Source organism: Aphelocoma coerulescens, chromosome 3, assembly GCF_041296385.1.
Source record: "Aphelocoma coerulescens isolate FSJ_1873_10779 chromosome 3, UR_Acoe_1.0, whole genome shotgun sequence".
NCBI lineage: Eukaryota > Metazoa > Chordata > Aves > Passeriformes > Corvidae > Aphelocoma > Aphelocoma coerulescens.
The window spans coordinates 18,603,981-18,622,651 of record NC_091016.1 but is presented as its reverse complement, the minus strand read 5'-3'; the positions used below and the strand labels follow the sequence as shown (position 1 = coordinate 18,622,651).

At 37.1% G+C, this 18,671-nt stretch overlaps 1 protein-coding gene across 7 annotated transcripts in view; it reads left to right on the top strand.

Moving 5' to 3' along the window:
* Positions 1–18,671, top strand: part of CDC42BPA (CDC42 binding protein kinase alpha) — a 184,234-nt gene that overhangs the window by 73,346 nt on the left and 92,217 nt on the right. For all 7 annotated transcript variants that reach the window (XM_069009295.1, XM_069009291.1, XM_069009289.1 and 4 more), the window contains exon 6: positions 1,307–1,455. In XM_069009295.1, coding sequence (XP_068865396.1) covers positions 1,307–1,455 — 149 coding nt within the window. The remainder of the gene's footprint in view (positions 1–1,306; positions 1,456–18,671) is intronic.

Genomic DNA, 18,671 nt, shown 5'->3' with positions numbered 1-18,671 from the left:
GTCCCTTTAGGTTGCGTTTTCAGAATTTTAAAGAAACAGATTGGGGTGTACCTTATTACATTTTCAATACTTTTTATTATTTATGGTCTTGTTAAGAGTCACTGCTTCAAATGCAGATAGGGTGCCTTCCTAGAAACAGACTGGAGCTCTGAGCAAAAACTTCCAGATACTCTGTACTTCACTGGAAATTTATTCTGAGAGGTGTGATTTGATTCTTGGGGCTGTCTTGTGTAGGGCCACGAGCTGGACTTTGATGATCATTGTGGGTCCCTTCCAGCTCAGGATATTCTGTGATTCTAATAGACCTCTCCACAATGATGTTTGAAAGTAACATCTTGGCAGTTCATGTAAAATTAGAATGCTTATAATTAGTTTGTTAGCTATAATTAGCTTGATTTTTTTTTTCTTTCCCCCATTTGCCCTTTCAGGTGCTGTTTCATAATTAAAACCAAACTAAACAAAGCTAAAATATATTAATCCTGAGTTTCACACTGAAGTTTCACTTTTCCCAGCCATTTTAATTATGTTATTAAAAGATTGCTTCATTCTGTAAATACAGTAAAATGCAGAAAGGCTCTGATTTCTTTAAAGTCTTTGCACCCACTTAAATGGCTGGCAAGTTTTGTGTTTCATTAATACATAAGAAATCAATATTTTTCTCCATCCTTTCAGTTAGAGAAGGTGACATGTTGTATTTTATGTTGCCAAGTCTTGGTATCATGTGTAATGTCAACAATTTCTGGAATTCTGCTGTGGGTCACTGGAAGTCTCTCAGACTTTGCCTTAATCTGAATAGTCTAAAAACTTAACTCTCCAAAGTCATGTGTTTAATGGGAAAAGAAGATGGTAGGAAAAAAGGAAAGGAAAGTCTGGAAATCAGGGCAACATAAATGAGATTACAAATTAACACACTTGTTTCGTTTTTATAGGTCTGTGCTTTAATCCTTTACTCCTTTTGCATGCTAGCAAAGAGTACTGTTTTCATAAGGGAATCCAGAGGATCTAAATATTTCATGTTTGGTGATGGGACTTTGGATGAAGTTGAGACTATTTTGTCATGAGGCTTACTGTGTTTGGGGAGGTATAAATATGAAAAATACTCAAGGCTAAATGTTAAACTGCAGCTGAACTGACTACTGTTTTCAGAGCATCTAAGCATCTTGCTTAGTTTTTTTAATGTCCTTAATAATTTTTGCAGTGAATTAATTTTTATGCTTCAGTTAGTATTTAGTCTCTTATTCACTCAATTAATTGTGATTTTTTTTTTGCCCCTCCACTCTGTTTTCTTTTCATTCCCACTGCATAGTACCTGGTTATGGATTACTATGTTGGAGGAGACCTGCTTACATTGCTCAGCAAGTTTGAGGACAGACTCCCTGAAGATATGGCTCGTTTTTATTTGGCTGAAATGGTGATAGCCATCGATTCAGTTCATCAGTTGCATTATGTTCACAGGTAAGTAACTTGAGCTCCAAATTCCTGTTGGAGTTATGGAGAGTTACTTGATAGAGTGAAACTAGTTCCTTTTAGAGTTTAAGTTGGTAGCAAGTACTTTCTGTGACAGTAAGCACAGCAGAACCGACCTGCCCACATACTGTGGTTATTGGAGTTGTTGCTAAACTTGTGCCATATCATCAGAGACATGAATGAACCTCTGAGTGCACCTCATGAACCTTGCACACTGGTGTGTTTGAGAGTTAATGATCAATAATTTATAAAAGCAAAGCTGGAAACCTGTTTGTTTGTGAAATATGATCAACTTAGGTTTATTGAAAGGCCAAATTCTGTTTCTTCATTAATCTGTTTGATTTATACTGAAGCTCAAAACACACCACTGTCTGCTTTGAAATTTTTTTCAGCATTTTCTTTTGGACTTAAGGATATTGTCTTTAAAATAAAGTGAGGGCAGCTAAATGAATGGAAGTACTTAAATTGTGGTACTTATCTTTACCTTGGTGTATATATATATATATATAAAACCAGACTGTGTTCAAAGGAAAATATTAAGTCATTTGTGTCTAGCTTTTTTGGAGACCATGATTGATTTTCCCACAAAACTAGCATCATCTTTTCCTTGATGTATCATTCTCTGCTGAACTCCATGGTAATTCTTGTATGCAAAGATTATCTTACAAGAGGCAGAATCTTCAAATGCACTCAACAGATGTACTTGACTCTGACAGAAGTCAGGAGGAAAACTCCCATTCTTTAAGCTGAATCATTAAGCTGGCAGAATGAGCTCATTTGATACATCCATCTATCACCCTTAATTAGAGTCTGTACTAACTATGCCTTCTTTTACTGTTCCCACTTGACTGCTTCATTGCAAAAAAGGTGTCTGTGTGGGAGGGGTGGGAGGTTAGGATTATTTTTTTGTCCAAAAGGTGTATTGTGGTTGCTTTTGGTGTGTTAGTGGGCTGTGTTTTATTTCGTTTGCAATTCTGGCTTGTCATGAGAGAGCTGTAGGTGGGGTGGTGCTAAACTGCAAAACACTCCTCTGGAATATTTTGAAGTCTGCTAGTTTTGCTAAAGAGCTGTGTCTACCTGCTAAAGAGAGGTTTGTGATAATGTCTCATGGAAAAACCCAGAGTACTTTCCTTGAGTATTGAAGATTTGAACTGTGTTATTTCTGCCTTTTTTGTTTGTTTGTGGTTTTTTTGGTATTTTTTTTTTTTGGCTTAGGACCTGGTGTGAAAGGTTTTTGCTTTGAATTTAATTTGGATCTAATTCTTAAAATGTGTTTGTGGGTAAATTGGTGAGACACTATCTACTGTTGCCTGGTCTTTTACCCAGTAAATCTGCATACAGAGTAGTAGCTCTTTCCAGAAGAATAGATTCCTCCTACCTTTTCCTCCAAACAGATCAAAATCTTTGTAATTCAGTACTCTTGGTAAGTAATGTGCAACAGATGTGATGTTTCCATCCTCAAACAGTAGTGTCCCCAAGATCAAATAGGTGCTGGTGTAAAATTTGGGATGAAAATAGTAGCATTGCAGTTGAAAACAGTATGCTAATTATTATGCTTGCATTTTTTTTTTTTTTTTTTTTTTTTTTAAAAAAAGCCCCTATGCATTCTCTGTTCTTTGTTGTTTGATTTGTGGTGTTGCCAGTGAGCTTCACATGTTCATAAAGTTCTAAATGCCATTTTGGCATTTTATCATTAGTGCTGCTGTAATACAATGCCTGTTTATAAAGGTATGTTTGGCAAGATTAAAAATGTAAAGAGCACTTGAGTATATGTTAAATGATCAGCCTTTGAAATGAGACCTGTTCCACTGTTAGTTTTATTAAGATGTTTGCAACTGGTAAAGCAAAAGAAAGGAAAAGAAAACACATCATCTAAATGCCATTAATGCTCTTTTCCTGAAGGCTTAACCATGGTGGCCACATCCTTTTTTGGGAATGCCTTGCACACAGCAAAGGATGTATGAGAAGAAGAAGGAAATAGTGCTAAAAGCTGGATTAATGTAGCAGCTGCACTAGTGGTATTTCACATGAATAGCCAATGTGCATCAGCATCTGATCTGGGTTGTTGCTACTGAACTAGAAACCGTGCTTTAGGCGTATTTTGGTCAAGGTTCTATTCACAGAGTAAGATAGCAGATTGCTTTGTTTTGTTTCCTCTTAGTGCCCCAGTTCTTTCAGGATAGATTTTCACATTAACCATACATAGTGGTGTACTTTGATGATAATTTTCTGGTTTTCTCTGAATGTTTTCTGTACTTTTTAAAAATGGTATTTCTGTTTTCCTTCTAAGTGTGTCACTCCTCTTGTGTCTTTGTAGCATCAATCACTTTTTTGTTGTCAATCACTTTTGTTTGGGAATGAAGCTGATTGCAGTGGCTGTTTGTGTGCCAACCACTCTGATGTCAAATGCAAGACACTTTTCTTTCCTAAAGTACATAGGCCAAGGTTCTGAAATGTCAAATACTAACAACCTCAGCATTACTTAAATTGCAGTATTTCGGGTTTTCAGTTCCAAATTTGAATGCTATTTCTGCACTAGCATTGTGGGATTGGAGGATGAATTTATAGTGGGAAGGAGATCAAAATCTAGGTATTAATAAAATTGTGCAGATAAATTGCATGGTGTTTTCGAAGCGATCTCCTGGTACCTCATGAAATTAAGAAAAAGAAAAATTGCTAACTAAAAATAACATCAATACTATCATTTTTTAGGGTATTCTTAATGTTTTCTCAGGTTCTTTATCCTCTTTTTAGTTTCAACAAAGATGCGATTCAATATTTTTGAGATAATATCAATCAGAACATAAATCTTGGATAATTTTTTATTTCTGACTAATTTATTTCTGTGAACAAATCTTGTAGTATTTTACCTGATAGCTAAATGATGGCTCAGAATGTAAACAAAATGGTCTTTTCTTTAGTATCATAGCTTTTGCCATTGCTATGAATTCACCAGCACTGGCACTACCAAGTGATGTTGACAGCTCCAAGGCTAGCTTTAGAAAGAAACTTCATCTGAGTTAAATATATGTCCAGCTGTTCAAAATGAGAAAGAAAATACATATTTGTATCTCTCACAAATGCACAACTTGGTTGGCAAGCTTATACCTAACCCTGATACTTTCAATTACAAATTTGTACCAATGAAGTGATTCTTGCTTTTAGGCCAAGGTTAAATATTGTCTTGTGCCAGTTTTCTGCAAGCTGTAGTATCATACAGGGTAAGCTTTCCTATTTATTAGGAATCAACATAAATTTGTCCTTTTTTAATAGATAATTTTAGCACCTTTCTTTTGTTTTTCTTTTTTTTTCCCCCCTCTGAAAAAAGTCTCTACATGCATTAATATTAATTTTATTTTCAAGGTTGTGTTGTTATTTAATTCCTCATGGCATATGTTAAAAGCTTAGATTTGCATGCATTATCAAATATCCAGGTGTGGACTGCAGTAAAACTTACCAGTTTAAGCTAGGTAGCTACACTTTATTTATGCATGTTGTGTTACCTCAAACACATGAAAATTGTTTTTCCTACAACACCTTCATGATTTTATTGGTGAACCAGGTTTTCTCTCAGTTTTATGTAAAGTAGAAATTCCTAGTTTTGTCTAAATCCTGTAGAGTAAAAAAAGAATGGAGAAGGCCTGGCTGCCACAGGAAGCAATTTGCACTGAGAATTGCAGAAGATGCCCTCTGGACAGGAGCTGGTCCTGGGCACACTCAATGTGCCACTGGTGGTTTTGCACTTCCCCACACTGTCTGTGCCCCTGCCTTTTGTGCTGTCTTCCAAGGTAGCCCCTTAGTAAGGGTGCATCTAAGTCTGTCTCTGTCCTAAATTTAATTTGGGACATTACAGCTTCTTGAATAGAACAGAATTATAAGTGTTAATGTGCTTAAATCATTTCCATCTCGACTTTCTTTCCTCCACTTATTTATTCTGTGCAGGATTGCATAGTGATTCAGGGCAGAGCCAATTTGCAGCTAGGGAGTGTTCAACATTTAGGCTCATGATCCTCCAGACCACTGCAAAAACACTCATTTTAAATAGTTTTCATATATTGGCACACACCCACATTAAACAGTCATCTCTTTCTATTGACTGGTAAAACAATCCTTAGTTACCTCCTTACTAAGAAAATATTTTGGAAAGATGATGAAACACCTGTGTTAATTACTATTTTTGTTGGTTAAGTTTATGGAGGGTAGTTAAGACCACAGGGCAAACTCTTTAAGTTACATACATTTTTGGTATTGTCTTTTGCATGTGAAAAGATAGGCCTGCAAAGCATAAACACACCCACTTCCAGAAAGAATGTGTGATTATAGTTAGCTCCATCACTGTGTTTCTGGATTTCTGGTTGCTGCTGTCTTTTAGTTGGAAGGATTTTAGCGTTCTAAACCACCAGATACCTTTTTTCCCCCCATTTTCTTTCAATTTTCTCTATCAGCTTCTGAAATTTAAGCTTCGCTTCGCTGGAACATTTGAATTCTTAAAATGTAGAGCGGCAGAATTCTCTGAGGAAGTGACATCCTTTCTGAGAAATACTGAACATAAGGGAATAAATCCATTAGAGGCATAAAAGCTATTCTCTATCAAACCAGCCTCTTTGCTTTTAACAGGAAGGTACTATTTGTCCTCAGTAGAAATCATCTTAGGGACATCCCTGAAATATTTACTGTCTGCAGGCAGCTGAAATCTGGGATCCTTTGCAGGATCCATTTCACTTTCAACTATAAGTTTCAGTGCCAATGTATCCATTTTTGACTTGCTGAATAAGTGGTTTTCTGTCTTCTGGGTGTATCCCATCTTTACTGATCATTAATTTGCTTAAGTGGAAAATGTAGGGGTGGAAGGCCCATCTTGGGAGTTAGCTGCGTTGCATGGTGTGTCTGAGTTGAGTTGGCACAAGGATGAGCCAAGTGCTCTGGCCTTTGGTAAAGTGAGCCCTCATTGTGGGTTTGAAAGAAAGCAACCTCGTATTTTAAATGTTTACCAAACTTTGCAACAGACATAATGTGGAATACACACATGAAGATGTCCTTACAAAGTGCTGAGAGTGAAGGAAACAGGGCTAGAAATATAAGGAAAAAAATAACATAAGATTATTTTGATAGTTGCTGAAAATGTATTGCTTTGAAATGTGGCATGGTTTAGTTTTACATGGAAAACTGCAGGACAGAAAGTTATTTTAGTGAGTGTTTGGTAAGCCAATGCTTCCTTACAAGGTATTCTGTGACAGAGGTAGGAGAGCTCTGTGAGTTGTTTCCGCTCCATTTTTCCAGTGAGGAGGGGCTGGATACAAAGGTTATCTGGGCCTTCATTCTGCCTTGTGACCCCATATGGTACAAATGCTGGCAGCTGCTCTCATAGTGTGCCCTCAGGGTGGCACCAGACCTGTGCTGAGGACTGGATGAGGTTAATGCTGTTTGACTACAATTCATTGGTAGGATTTCCAAAGGAGCCTGCCATGACCTAGAAGTATCTTGAAATAAAAGGCCCACAGATGCTTGGAGTGCCAAGAGCTAGTGGATCATACTGGCTGTACATCATGGAGAAGGCAAATGGTTTCTCAGAGTGTCTAGTGGGAGTGTTAATTTGAGTGAAAGCTTTGTAGTGGGTGACTGAGCTGGTATGGACCTATATGTATATTCTGTGTTATTCGAGCAGAAAGAGTTTAAAAACCCTAAATCCAGCCCCTTAAGCGACAGTAGCCTTGAGTAGTCCTTTCAGCAGAGGTGCCTTTACAAATTATCTTTGGACCTTTTTCCTCCCATTGTTCCCCTCTAGCCAAGCTCCAGGCATTCCTTCTTCTCTGCTGAAACAGATGTTTGTGGCACTGTGCAGGGAACTGAACAAGGACACCAGGCCAAGTGAAAAGTAACTTTACATTTTAACTAACCAGGGTCAATTCTTCAATCTTATGGAGGAGGAGAATAGTAGGAAGTCGGTTTAAGCCGGTCTTCCCAATAAAATCTTTGTTCATTACATTGTACCTGTTTCTGCCCTACATCCCTTGAGTGGTGCTTGGGATATCTGGTGCTGTGATTTTTAAAGAAAAAGGGGCATGAGAAACAGTTGGAGTATCATAAATGTATGATACCCTCAGCTTACAGTAAAGCCTTCCCCTTTTAATGTTTGACACTGACCTCCTAACAAAGGAGAGTTGTTGATTTTTGTCAGCTGAGGAAGGCCGGTAACTCAAGGAGTGTACCCCTACTTTATTTCTGAGTCCCCACCCATCCTTTAGCTGGTACTAGTTCTCCTTCACTAGAAAGGAGACTCACAGGAAAAGGAGGAGTGTGTAGATGAAGAGTTTCTACTTTTCCATGCCGGTTTGTGCATTTTCTGGGTACAACTCTTGAAAGGCAGATGGATGTGAGCACTCTGCCAGATGGTTTGTAATCCCCCTTAGGTAGGAATTGGTTGTGGTTGTTATAAAACAGTAGTGTTTAAACCCTCCTAAAAGTGAAAATGAAAGAGATAGACAAGAAATAGAATTGGATTGGAAAGGGTCCTTTTTAACTCTTAGCGGGAAAATTATTAATGCCTAAAGTTTTCTATAGAAAAACCTGTGGTCTTCCCTTCCAAGTAATAATGTTTAAAGCAACACTCAGAGGATACTAAATGTGATAGAACATTCCAAGAGCTCCTGCTGCCTCTGGAGTAAAGATTGCTTTGACTTCTTTGGTGTTTGCAGAAGAAAGGTCCACGTTAGAACAGTCATAGCTCTGACATGAGATCTGTTTCAATGTTTAATGAAGTTGGAGGTGTTTACAGAATTTAATAACTTCTTTTGAGGACAAAACATTCCCATTTGCAAGCTGGTTTTATGTGAGTTAAGCTATAATTTTACACTCATTCTTTTTTGATTCTTTCAGACCTAGGAATACTTTTTCCTACCACTTTTCTTTGATATCCAAATTCAACATCCGAATGTAGAACAAAACCATTTTCCTTATTTCTGATTTTTTTGTCCCAGCGACTGTGGTTCTGAGGGTGTAATTAGCTGTTTGGTGGCCAAGATAGAGTTGGTAATTAACTTTCAGTGATTTTGTTGTTGTTTATTAAGTTCAGAATGAGGCAGGCAGAAAAGAGGATGACAGTTGTGTGATAGAGTCTTCATTATTCTCAAGTTTTTTGTAGTATGGAAAGGAAACTATCTGCCTCGTGCTTTGTCTCCTACAGACCTTCCATTTCATTATCCCTTTGTGAACACAGGATTTATTTCATACCTACCTCCTTTCATGGTGTCTCCAATTTTCATTTATTAATAGCTTGTGTGTTCCTCAAGTTCCTCCTTGAAATGCCTCTATCTAATTTATGTGCCCTGTGCTTCCTTTTTAGTATTTGAAATACAATTGAGTTTATATTATTTGATTATATAAGATTAGAAGCTGCACAGGATAAATTCATTATCATTATCTGACTTTGAGTGTCATGTAGATTTGTCATAGCATAAACAAGCAATAGTAGCTTGGCTTTAGAGTCAGAAATTCCTGCAGTGTTCGTATAAAACTCTAACACTGAGATGCTTGAATGTATTATAAGAAGTGTTTTAAAGCCTGGTTTCTTGCTAGAGCATTCTTCCCAGTGAATATTTGGTGGATTTGAAGTGAAAATGTCTTCAGTATCTGAACTTTCAGATCTGACAATCAGAAATTTGATGTTTGAATTTCTGAGTTGAATGGCTGTTGCCTCAACCACTAAATGGCTGTTGCCTCAACCACTTCCTTTTTTTTGTAGTAAATTAAGATAACCTTGCAAGATACCTTATTATAAGATATCCATGCAAGAATCTGATTCCTGAAAGGGCAGTTAAGGAAGTATCAGTCCAAATAACCTTGTCTGCAGTAAAGCTGTTCTCCAGTAAGCATTTCCCTCTTGCCTTTCCAGAAGAGCTGCCATTGCACTGATAGAGGAGCCTACCTTGTGATCCTTTCTAATAACAGCAAAATATTGCTGGCTTTTAACTTCTTAAATGAGAAAAAAATAGGTCCCTTAACATCCTGCAAATTAGAATACTGCTTACCAAGCAGATGCTTGCGTAAGGTCAGGCTTGGTTCAGTTGTGGAAGGTTCCGTGGTTGGGGTCAGGGAAGCAAGACCTTGTGGAGCTTTATCTGAAAAGTTGTATTAAAATCTTTATTGACTCAGGTGCTGTGATGTTTGTGCTGTTCAGTTTTTCTTTATTAGCTATTGGGGGGGCAGCCTTTAGCATTTCCTTGTGCAGCAGGAAGCAGTGATATTGCTGCCACTGTAACTCAGTAATTCTTAATCAGATACAGTGTGTGAAGCCCTGGAAAAGGGCATTAGAAAGGTACAAAGAGAAAACACTGGATTAGAGGAGAAGGGAAAAAAGGGGAGAAGGGACTAAAATCTGATCTGATACAATAGTAGCAAAGTTACGTCTTCTTCATATAGGAAATTGAACTTTTAGCACAGAAAGGAATGTACTTTTATGCAAGTACAGCTACTTTAGAATTCGGCTTAAGTTTAAGAGCTGAAAATTCAGGCCTTAAGTTCCTTTCCAAGGTATTTTTTAAAATATATATTTGCTTTTTTTTTGTTTTTAAGTAAGCATTGTGCCTTGTGCTTTGTGTCTAATGAAAAAGGTTTTTTACATATGCAAATTGAATATAAAGGCTTTTCCAATAACACTTCATTCTTAATGAGTGTAATTTTAGTGTGTTTCAGCAAACAGTATTGACTATTTTTCTAATTATTTTTAAATTTCTGAGATGTTTTTCTGCCAAGCTACTGCAAGCACTGCATATACTGGGATACATTTAGACCAAATGCATTTCTTCCTTTGTAGCCTCTGGCCACAGTTCCTTCCTTAGTCTGTTGCTGTCAGGGGTTTTATGCCAAAGTCACAGTGCTTATTATATTTGGATCATGCTTGTCAATATGGTTTGTTTGTTTTCTAACAACAACAAAAACAAAAAACACATACTGAACTATTTATGTCATGTGTCTGTTGCTGCACGACATGGTGGAGAACTGTAGACATATGCTTCAAGCTTGGTCTGGCTTATTCCTGCACGTTTCCTTGCCTTTTGGTTGGAATAAGGATTATATTACAGGCTGAACCTGCCCAAACACATTCTGAATGCCTTATGGGATGAGAGATTTTAGGACATATTTTTATTCTTTTCCTCGATTTCTGTGTTGCAAGAATTAATGTATTCTTTTAATATTCTTTCCCTCAAATTATAGTCTTTATGCTGTGATTTAAACATAAAGGCTTGTCTATTAATTGAGCTATTGTTTTTTTCTTAAGAGTTGCTTTAAAAAATTTTAAAATATTCCTGTGTTAAAGGATGAAAGTGCAGTTTTGATCTCTAGGGGAGTAATCTTCTAAAAAAAGCATACTGTTACAATCTTCCTCAGATGACAGAGCTATCATAAGCTGACTTAAAGCTAATTTTGCATATAAGTATTTTGTTACGTTATATTTGTACAAGCACACTTCATTTTTAATATGCTTCCTTGTCTATAGGCAGCAATGTTTTTAATTAACAAAAGATGGACTGTTACCAGAACTGCTTCCATACTGATTAATCTGGTACACCAAAATCTTTGTGCAGCTGCATGTGCAGGGCTGGCTCAGTGACTGAAAAGAGGTGACTTTACAGAGGGTTGCATGGACACAATGATAAGCAGAAGCCATGAGAGCTTTACAAAGCTTTGCAAAACCAAAGAAGCAAGAGATGAAAGTTGTCTCACAGTAATTCTTGACAATGAGGTGGTGAATAGGGTCAACTGGACATCCCATTTAGGTATATTGGAGTTTTACACACTCTGGGAATTAGAAGATAGCTTATCATATCCTCATTTAATGGGTGAAGAAAGCGGAGCACAGGCATTGTGAAAAATAAACACAGTATGTCATTTCATGTAGTAGGCATATTTTCAATTTTATGGCAGAGCAGTAGAACTGTGGAGTTTGAGTTCAGGTTAATTTTGTCTCTGGCATTGTAGGTGTAGTAACAGCCAAGCTACAGCTGAGAGTAAGTGGAACTCTAAGATTAGAAATACTTCCAAAAAGGCAAGTTAGGTTTGGGGACTACAATAAATAAGGTAAAATAAGAAGTCCACATGTGCTGTATTTCAAAGACTGGTTTTGATCAGGGGACAGTGTTGCAGAAGAGAAAGAAGAACAGGAGAATGTAACATTTCTTTATGTGTGCATCTAACTTTAAAGAGTTTAGTAGTGATGGAAAAGAGCTAAATTTCTGTACCACAATGACTACTTGGTTTTGGTTTGTTTCATACTACTGGAGCTACAGTCACATTTTGGCATATTTGGTAGCCTGAGTGGAGTTTCTTTATATTTAAGTTAAAATTTTAAGGATTTCTTTTACAGATAAGAACTTTTGAAGTAGTGTTTCATGCCAGTGTTGAGTATGGTCATTCTTCAAGTTGTTGTTTAATCTTAGAGTTGTCAGACAACTTGATAAAACTTTAATGTCAAGAATTGTAAATATTATATGAGATGACATTTTGGAAAGAACTTGTGTTCTTGCTGCAGTATTTCTCACTCTGCTAGAATATTCCTCCCAGTAAAACCAAGAGCCATGGTTCCATCACACTGTAAAGGTACAGATGTAAAATAATAATTTGGTGTACTTAGTTCCTTCCCTATCACTTACAGTTGATAAGCTCTTGGTGTACAAGAGAAGTTTCTGCTGTTAAACTTACCAGGAAGGTATTTACATTTTACACTGTTAAGTGTATTATGATTTCTGTTATTATAGTCTTCAGTTTAGTAATTTCTGCATGTGTGATATTCCAGTCTTCCCTGCTGTTACTGCTGCTTTTCAGCTTTGTGATAGCTACACCTTCTATGAGCATGCATTTATTTCTGTGCCAAGTTTTAAAGCTAAAATGTTAAATCAGTTTCAAAAGTGATCCCAGAGGATCAGCACTAATAATGTCCCTCTGATTTTATTACCTCTTTCAGCACTATGCAGTCATCTCTCCTTCAGTCAGTTTATTATCAATACCTTTCCTAGTACTGTCATTTTTCCTTTCTGTGGTACTTTCTCTCATGTGAGAAAAATTAAAAATATTTTAATATGGAATTGTGTCTCAATCCATAATACTGTGACAAACATTACCTGATCCTGATGAATTGTGCACACAAAGGAATTCAGATTTTGCTCCCAATGCTTGCATGGTATAATGTGGTATTCCTCGTAATCATTCTAAGTATTACACATTATGTTTAAGGAAGTGAAAGTTGTTTAGTGTCAATATAGTCCATATGTTTTCTGCCTGATTATTTGCAACAACTCCAAATAGCATTCTCTTCCTACTCATCTGTGTCACAAAGCTGGTATTCCTTTTAAGAATGTAAAATCCCAAAAATGGTAGAAAATTTAAGTAACAGAATTATGATTTACAGTGACAGTACTTGTCAATGAACTCAAAAAGAAATTACTGTCAAGTCACGACTCCTACTTAAACATTGAGTCAGCCTTTGCTTACCTTGTTTCTTTAAAACCATAGTTTCTGGAAAGTACTTGTCTGAGAGTCTGTATTACTAATGTCATGGTTGCTTTTGACAGTCAAATGCTTAGGAGAGTTGTGAATGCTGAAATGTAAAACCAATTGAATATTCTAAGAGGGATTAACTTGTCTCTTGCCAAAAAATCAGAATCTGAGTTCTGAGGATGTTGTGGAAAGTAATGCAATATTTGTGTGTTGTGGTATCTGATTCCAAACCAGACCTTTGCATCCCTGCTCACAGATCTAATTCCAATAAAAGAAAACTGATTTCTAATAAGTTATGATGTTTGACCTTTACAGTCTAAGACACATTTAAAAAAAAAAAAAAAAAAGAGGCTGTCATCAAGAATTATGCCAGCATCATTAGAAACACAAACACAGAAGCTGCTCAGTGCACCTTCCCTGGGGAGATAGGAGTTATGTTATCCCACTCTGCTTGTTCCATCATTTTCCTTCTTCTTCTATGAATATGCCAAAATTTAAAAATTTCTGTCCGATAATTTTTTTAAGTATTTATTAACTTCTGTACTTCGCCAGTAACTACATGAATGCAAAACAGATTGCTGATTTCCCTACTTAACCTTTTGAATGTGTTGCCAGAATCTTTCTATGTTCGTGCCTGGCAAAACTCTGCCTGTCTCAGTGTATTTGTCTTCCTTCTATCCAGTGTACACTAACTCGAATGTGTGTATCTTAAAGTGTCTTGATAAAACTAACATGAAACCTCTGGCACACTGGAGCTCTTTTGAGGGTATCATATAGGAAAAAAAATCTGGATATTCACTTTAGCATCAAGTGTTGTCTTCACGTTGCAGGTGCTGATTTCTGTGGGTTAGAAAATGTTGTGTAATGTTTTGGCTGTGCTTGTGTGAGTCAGATCAGTAAGGATTTCAGAAACTTGTTTTGACTCTGTTATTGCCCCTCAGTTCCCCAGTACCAGATCAGTGCAGTGTAATGTAATGTGTATAGAATATTCTTAGCAGCATCAAAAGAATCTTCTAAGCCCTCTGTTCTAGAAGGAATGATGAAATAATAGAATTGTTCTGAGAATATCAGGAAATTCCTGTTGTCACATGGAAACAGAACATCTTGAACTGGATTGAAGTGGTTTCGGTATCCTGTTAGAAATTTTGACACAATCCTGGTGTAGTTCTTGGGTTCTGTTATGATTGAAATTCTCTCTAACTGGTCTGCTTGAACACATTGCAGTAGTTACTGAAAAGCAAATGTACATTTAAGGTAAGAATGCAGCTTGTGTGTGAAATAGTTGAGATACACATGCTTGTGTAGGATTCCTACTAAAGGCTTTGACTTAATTTGTGTTTTATGGTAATGAGAATTCTTGGCTGAAAGTATCTGGTGGTGAGATACTAGTTTGTACAACATTGAAAAAGCACCAGTAATAATCTTATTGAAATTGATAATTACATTAGCATAATATATGAAGTAGAACTCTGAATGCCTTATCTTCTGTGTGTTACTTTTGTAGTATACTTCTAGTCTAACAGATCTTTTTGAACCATGATTTTATTTCAGTGGACATTTATGACATTCAAACCTCAGCTCTGGGCAGGCAGTACTTTACCACTGTTATGTAATTTTATATACTCCTTGGTTCCAGATCCATGAGAAGAAAGAAGATAATTTACATAGACATTTTAAGCAGTGCTACATTTATTAAAAGAACCAGCATTGAGCTGGCTATCAGTTTGACAGGGTGTTGGGCTGCCTTATCTTCACTGTGCTTTTTGCCAAGGAGGGTTGGATCAGATGATCCATGTGGTCCTTTCCAACCTGGTATTCTATGATCTGTTTAGAATAGGTCATCTCAAATTGAATACTAAAAATTTGATATTTAAATAGCAGCCATTGCTTTCTGATGTTTCAACACAGAAGAGGCACCTGTCTTTGAATCTGTGAAAAAGAATAGTGTTAGGCACGTGGATAACTTTGCTAACTTAGGAAGCATTGTTTTCTCATAATGCTTTGGTAAGGGTGTCGCTAATGTCAAGAATGGTGGAAAAAATGTCTCCATTTTTTAAAATAAACACTCTGCTGAAAGCCATTTGGCTGGTGGTGAGTTCAGAAAAGGCTCTCCTGGTTGGAGCTGAGGCACAGGCACCAAGTAGGAATGATCTTTGATTTCACACTTCTGAATAAAATTCAGTGAAACATTTACTTTTTTTTTTTTATTCACACTTTTCCTGAAGCAGATCAGCTATAACAGGTGTCCAAAGAAAGGTTTTTTATTAACTCTGCCTATGTATCTTGTTAGTAAATCATTTATAGATGCAACAGGTCTACTTGCTAGTTTAAGTTTGAAATTGCCGTTCCCTGCTTTAAAAAATTTGCTTTCCATTTGGTTTCCAGAGAAAAAAAGCAATGCTTGAGCCAGGCAATAATGATTAATTCATCATTCATCAAGTCACATATCCCTCAATTCTCTAAGAATTGATGTCAAAACTAGCTAAAACTGCTCATTATGCAAGTTCTGAAGTGCACCTTCTGTAACATTACGTACAGCCAAAGAGTTACTGTCAGACTCCTTGTTAACCATTAGGTGCACCGGAGCCAACTAATTCTACTTAAACAGGCAAGCAACAATGAGATTAACTGTAGGTTAAGTGACTCAAAATAGCAGCTTTGATCCTCCAAGTGACCAGCAATTTAAATGGTGAGGAGACCAGGCAGAAAATAAGCATGGGGGTGAGGAAAACAAAGAGGAGGAAGATAGGAGTGACTTCTGAGAGCTTGAGGGATGGTGTGTGTTGTACTCTTCAATATTCCTAAATAATTGTTTGTTCTAAGACAGTATTCTCTGACTTTCTTTTAAAATTGTGAAATTCTGAGTTGTGAACAGCTTTCACTCAGTAGCTGCAGTTCTTCATTTGAATCTCTCTTTAATACAACACATGTAATTGAGGCACATCAAATCAGTCATATCCTTAATCTGTAATAAAAAAATAAGCAGTGTTGTGAAATGCGTCATTTCCTACTATATGTTCTCCCATTGTAACTTCTTGATATAAATTCTGGTGTTGCATTCAGTGATAGGACCTAAAACTGAAAAGGCTGGAATCACTTTCCATAGTTTTCTCTAAGATGCAGGCTTGTGGTTCACCTGGGTGCTTCAGCAAACTTGACTCTTGCCTGAGCACCAGCTGACTCTTACCACCCTGCCCCTTGAGCTGTCTGCACAAGGTGCTGCTTTTCAGCATTTTCAAGACTCAAAAATTCTCTCTCTGACAAACTCCTTTCTGCAGTTAACAGCTTTTGTATGAGCATCAAACGTGAAAAAGCACAATAGAAAGAAAAATAATTGGCTGTTACTAAGTAATCAACAGGCAGGCTAGGAGTTTGAAGCACATCTTCACATCCTGCTGTTCCCTGTTTTCTGTCCTTTCCATTCTACTTCCATTTGTGTTGATGTTCTACAGCAAAGAAGGGTCAAGGAGCTGGTCTTCCTGAGGAGTAAAAAGTCCCAGACTGTGTAACATCTTTCTTGGTATCCCATGGTCAGATGAAGGATCAGAGCCTCAGTCTCTTACAGAATTCTCACTCAAATTCTCTCAGTCTGAAGAACAGACAGGGTAGAAGAACCTCTGAGGATAGTGTGTTAAAATGAAAATCCAAACCCATATTATATAGGCCAGAAATCTTACTTTGAATGTATTTTTAGTGTCAAAAACGAAAGCACCCTTTCCTGACCCAAACCAGCAAAATAAAAGAAAAAAAATCTTTTAAGAAGTAATAAAACTGTTTTGCATTTGGGCACAGGAGACTTCTGGAGAGTCTCCTAACTCACCTTGCGGTCTCTCTGAACACGGTCAGAAACAAACCTCTGCAATTTCACATGGAATTAGTTTAACACAAATGAAAAGCTAATGCCAAATAATCATGTACAATGTATCTTCTTTTAGCAGTCAGGGTGGGGTTTCTGACAGAAATAACCCTTTGCCCTGATTCTCTGTATTGAGGTTTGGGGAAGGCCGGCTGTGTTCTGATGTGCCCAGCACAGCCGCTGCAGTGCAGTGCTTTGGGGCTGCCTTCCCACCCCGACTCCAAACTGAGCAGCAAGGCACAATGTTTACTTTTCACCCTTTAAAAATTATTTTGGAGTCCTGAGTGATACAGCAAATAAAAAACTCACATCATGGGAGAGGTGAGAGGATTTTTGTTTCTTCACTTCTGCTTTCCATGTGGATTCGGAGCCATTTATGTCCCTCTTCAGCTCCTTCCACTGCTGGGTCCTTCCACCCTGTGTGCTGTTCTCCCTCTGGAGGACTTGGTTGAGGATTTCATGAGAGGGTCATGATGTGATTTCTCACCTGGCTGTGGAACAGCACACAGAAAATGATGCAGTCCTGTTGCTTCTTTCTAGTCAGTATACAGCCTTGCCTGTGCACACTCCTGTAAGAAACTCACTCTTTTTCTTGCTGCCTCCAGCAAGGCTTTGATTCAGCCTATACCAACATTAGTCAGGTTGGTGGTTGACATGGAATGAATAATGACATGAAATAATCTAAATTTCCAGTGAAATACAAATTTTCTTCCTTCCCTTGCACATATGTAGGTGCTTTTACTCTCCTTTTCTCTGTCCCTAAAAACAGTCCCTTTGCATTTCTTGTGTTCAATAGCAGTATCTTCTGCTGTATTTAACAACTTGTGAATAGAATTCCTTCAACACAGTATTAATTTATTTTTGTTTTCAAATAACCAAGAGATAATAAATGCCATATTTGCAATACAGGAAAGAACTTGCTCAAGCTGAGGGGAAGCAAGAGAGATTATCCTAAATTTAGTTTTATTATTTCAGGACTAGTAGGTTCTTTGCTTCTCACTGTTCTACTTTTTACTTGCTCACTTGGAAGGAATCTTCTTTCCTATTAGCATTTAACCTCTGTACTGTTAATTTAGGGCACAGTTAAGTAGAAGGCAGATTTGGAAAAGCTATACTTTTGTCTGTTGTTTTTGTTCTCTTCTCCCACCTCCTCTTTTTTTCTTGGAGAGGGGTAGATATTCTTAACAACACTGACTTCCATTAAAAAAAAGAGGAATCCCAAGTATCTGTGTAACTGCTGAATAAACCTTTATTGGGGGAAGGACAAAGAAAGCAAAGGTTCTGTGCAGCACATTAAAATGGCTGTATAGTAGTGTTTTTGGAATCATTCTTCTTCTGCTGGGTAGTCTTTCAAAAAATATATGAAATCTAAAGGCCTACTAGCCTGGGAATAGAGCAGTAAAATATATAGGATATAGCAGTGCTTCTTCACATATTGCAAGAGCTGTGGCAAGTATTTGACGTATATATTTGTTTGCTTGGGATGGCATTGGTTTTCTTCTCCTTGTAAGCTATTTTTTTTTAGTCTCCAGGGTTTACTTGCAGCTTTGTATCTTATCTTTGTTCTGTTTCCCACATAACTCAGGAACAGCAAACAATTTATTTAGATTTTTGTAATGTGCTCCCTATTCCTGAATATTTTATGTGTCCTTAAAGTATGCTCTACTTTCTTCTGTTTCCCCCCTCCCTTTAATACATTTTTAATAGTTTTTTATTGCTGATGAAATAAATGGATGGGGGAGAGATAAGATCAACTTCATTTTAAGACTGTATATCCTTCTTTTGGAAAAACGAAAAGCATTAAATGATCTCAGAACTCATCTCTGCACAGACCTCCTTTTCCCTCAGCTTCCTT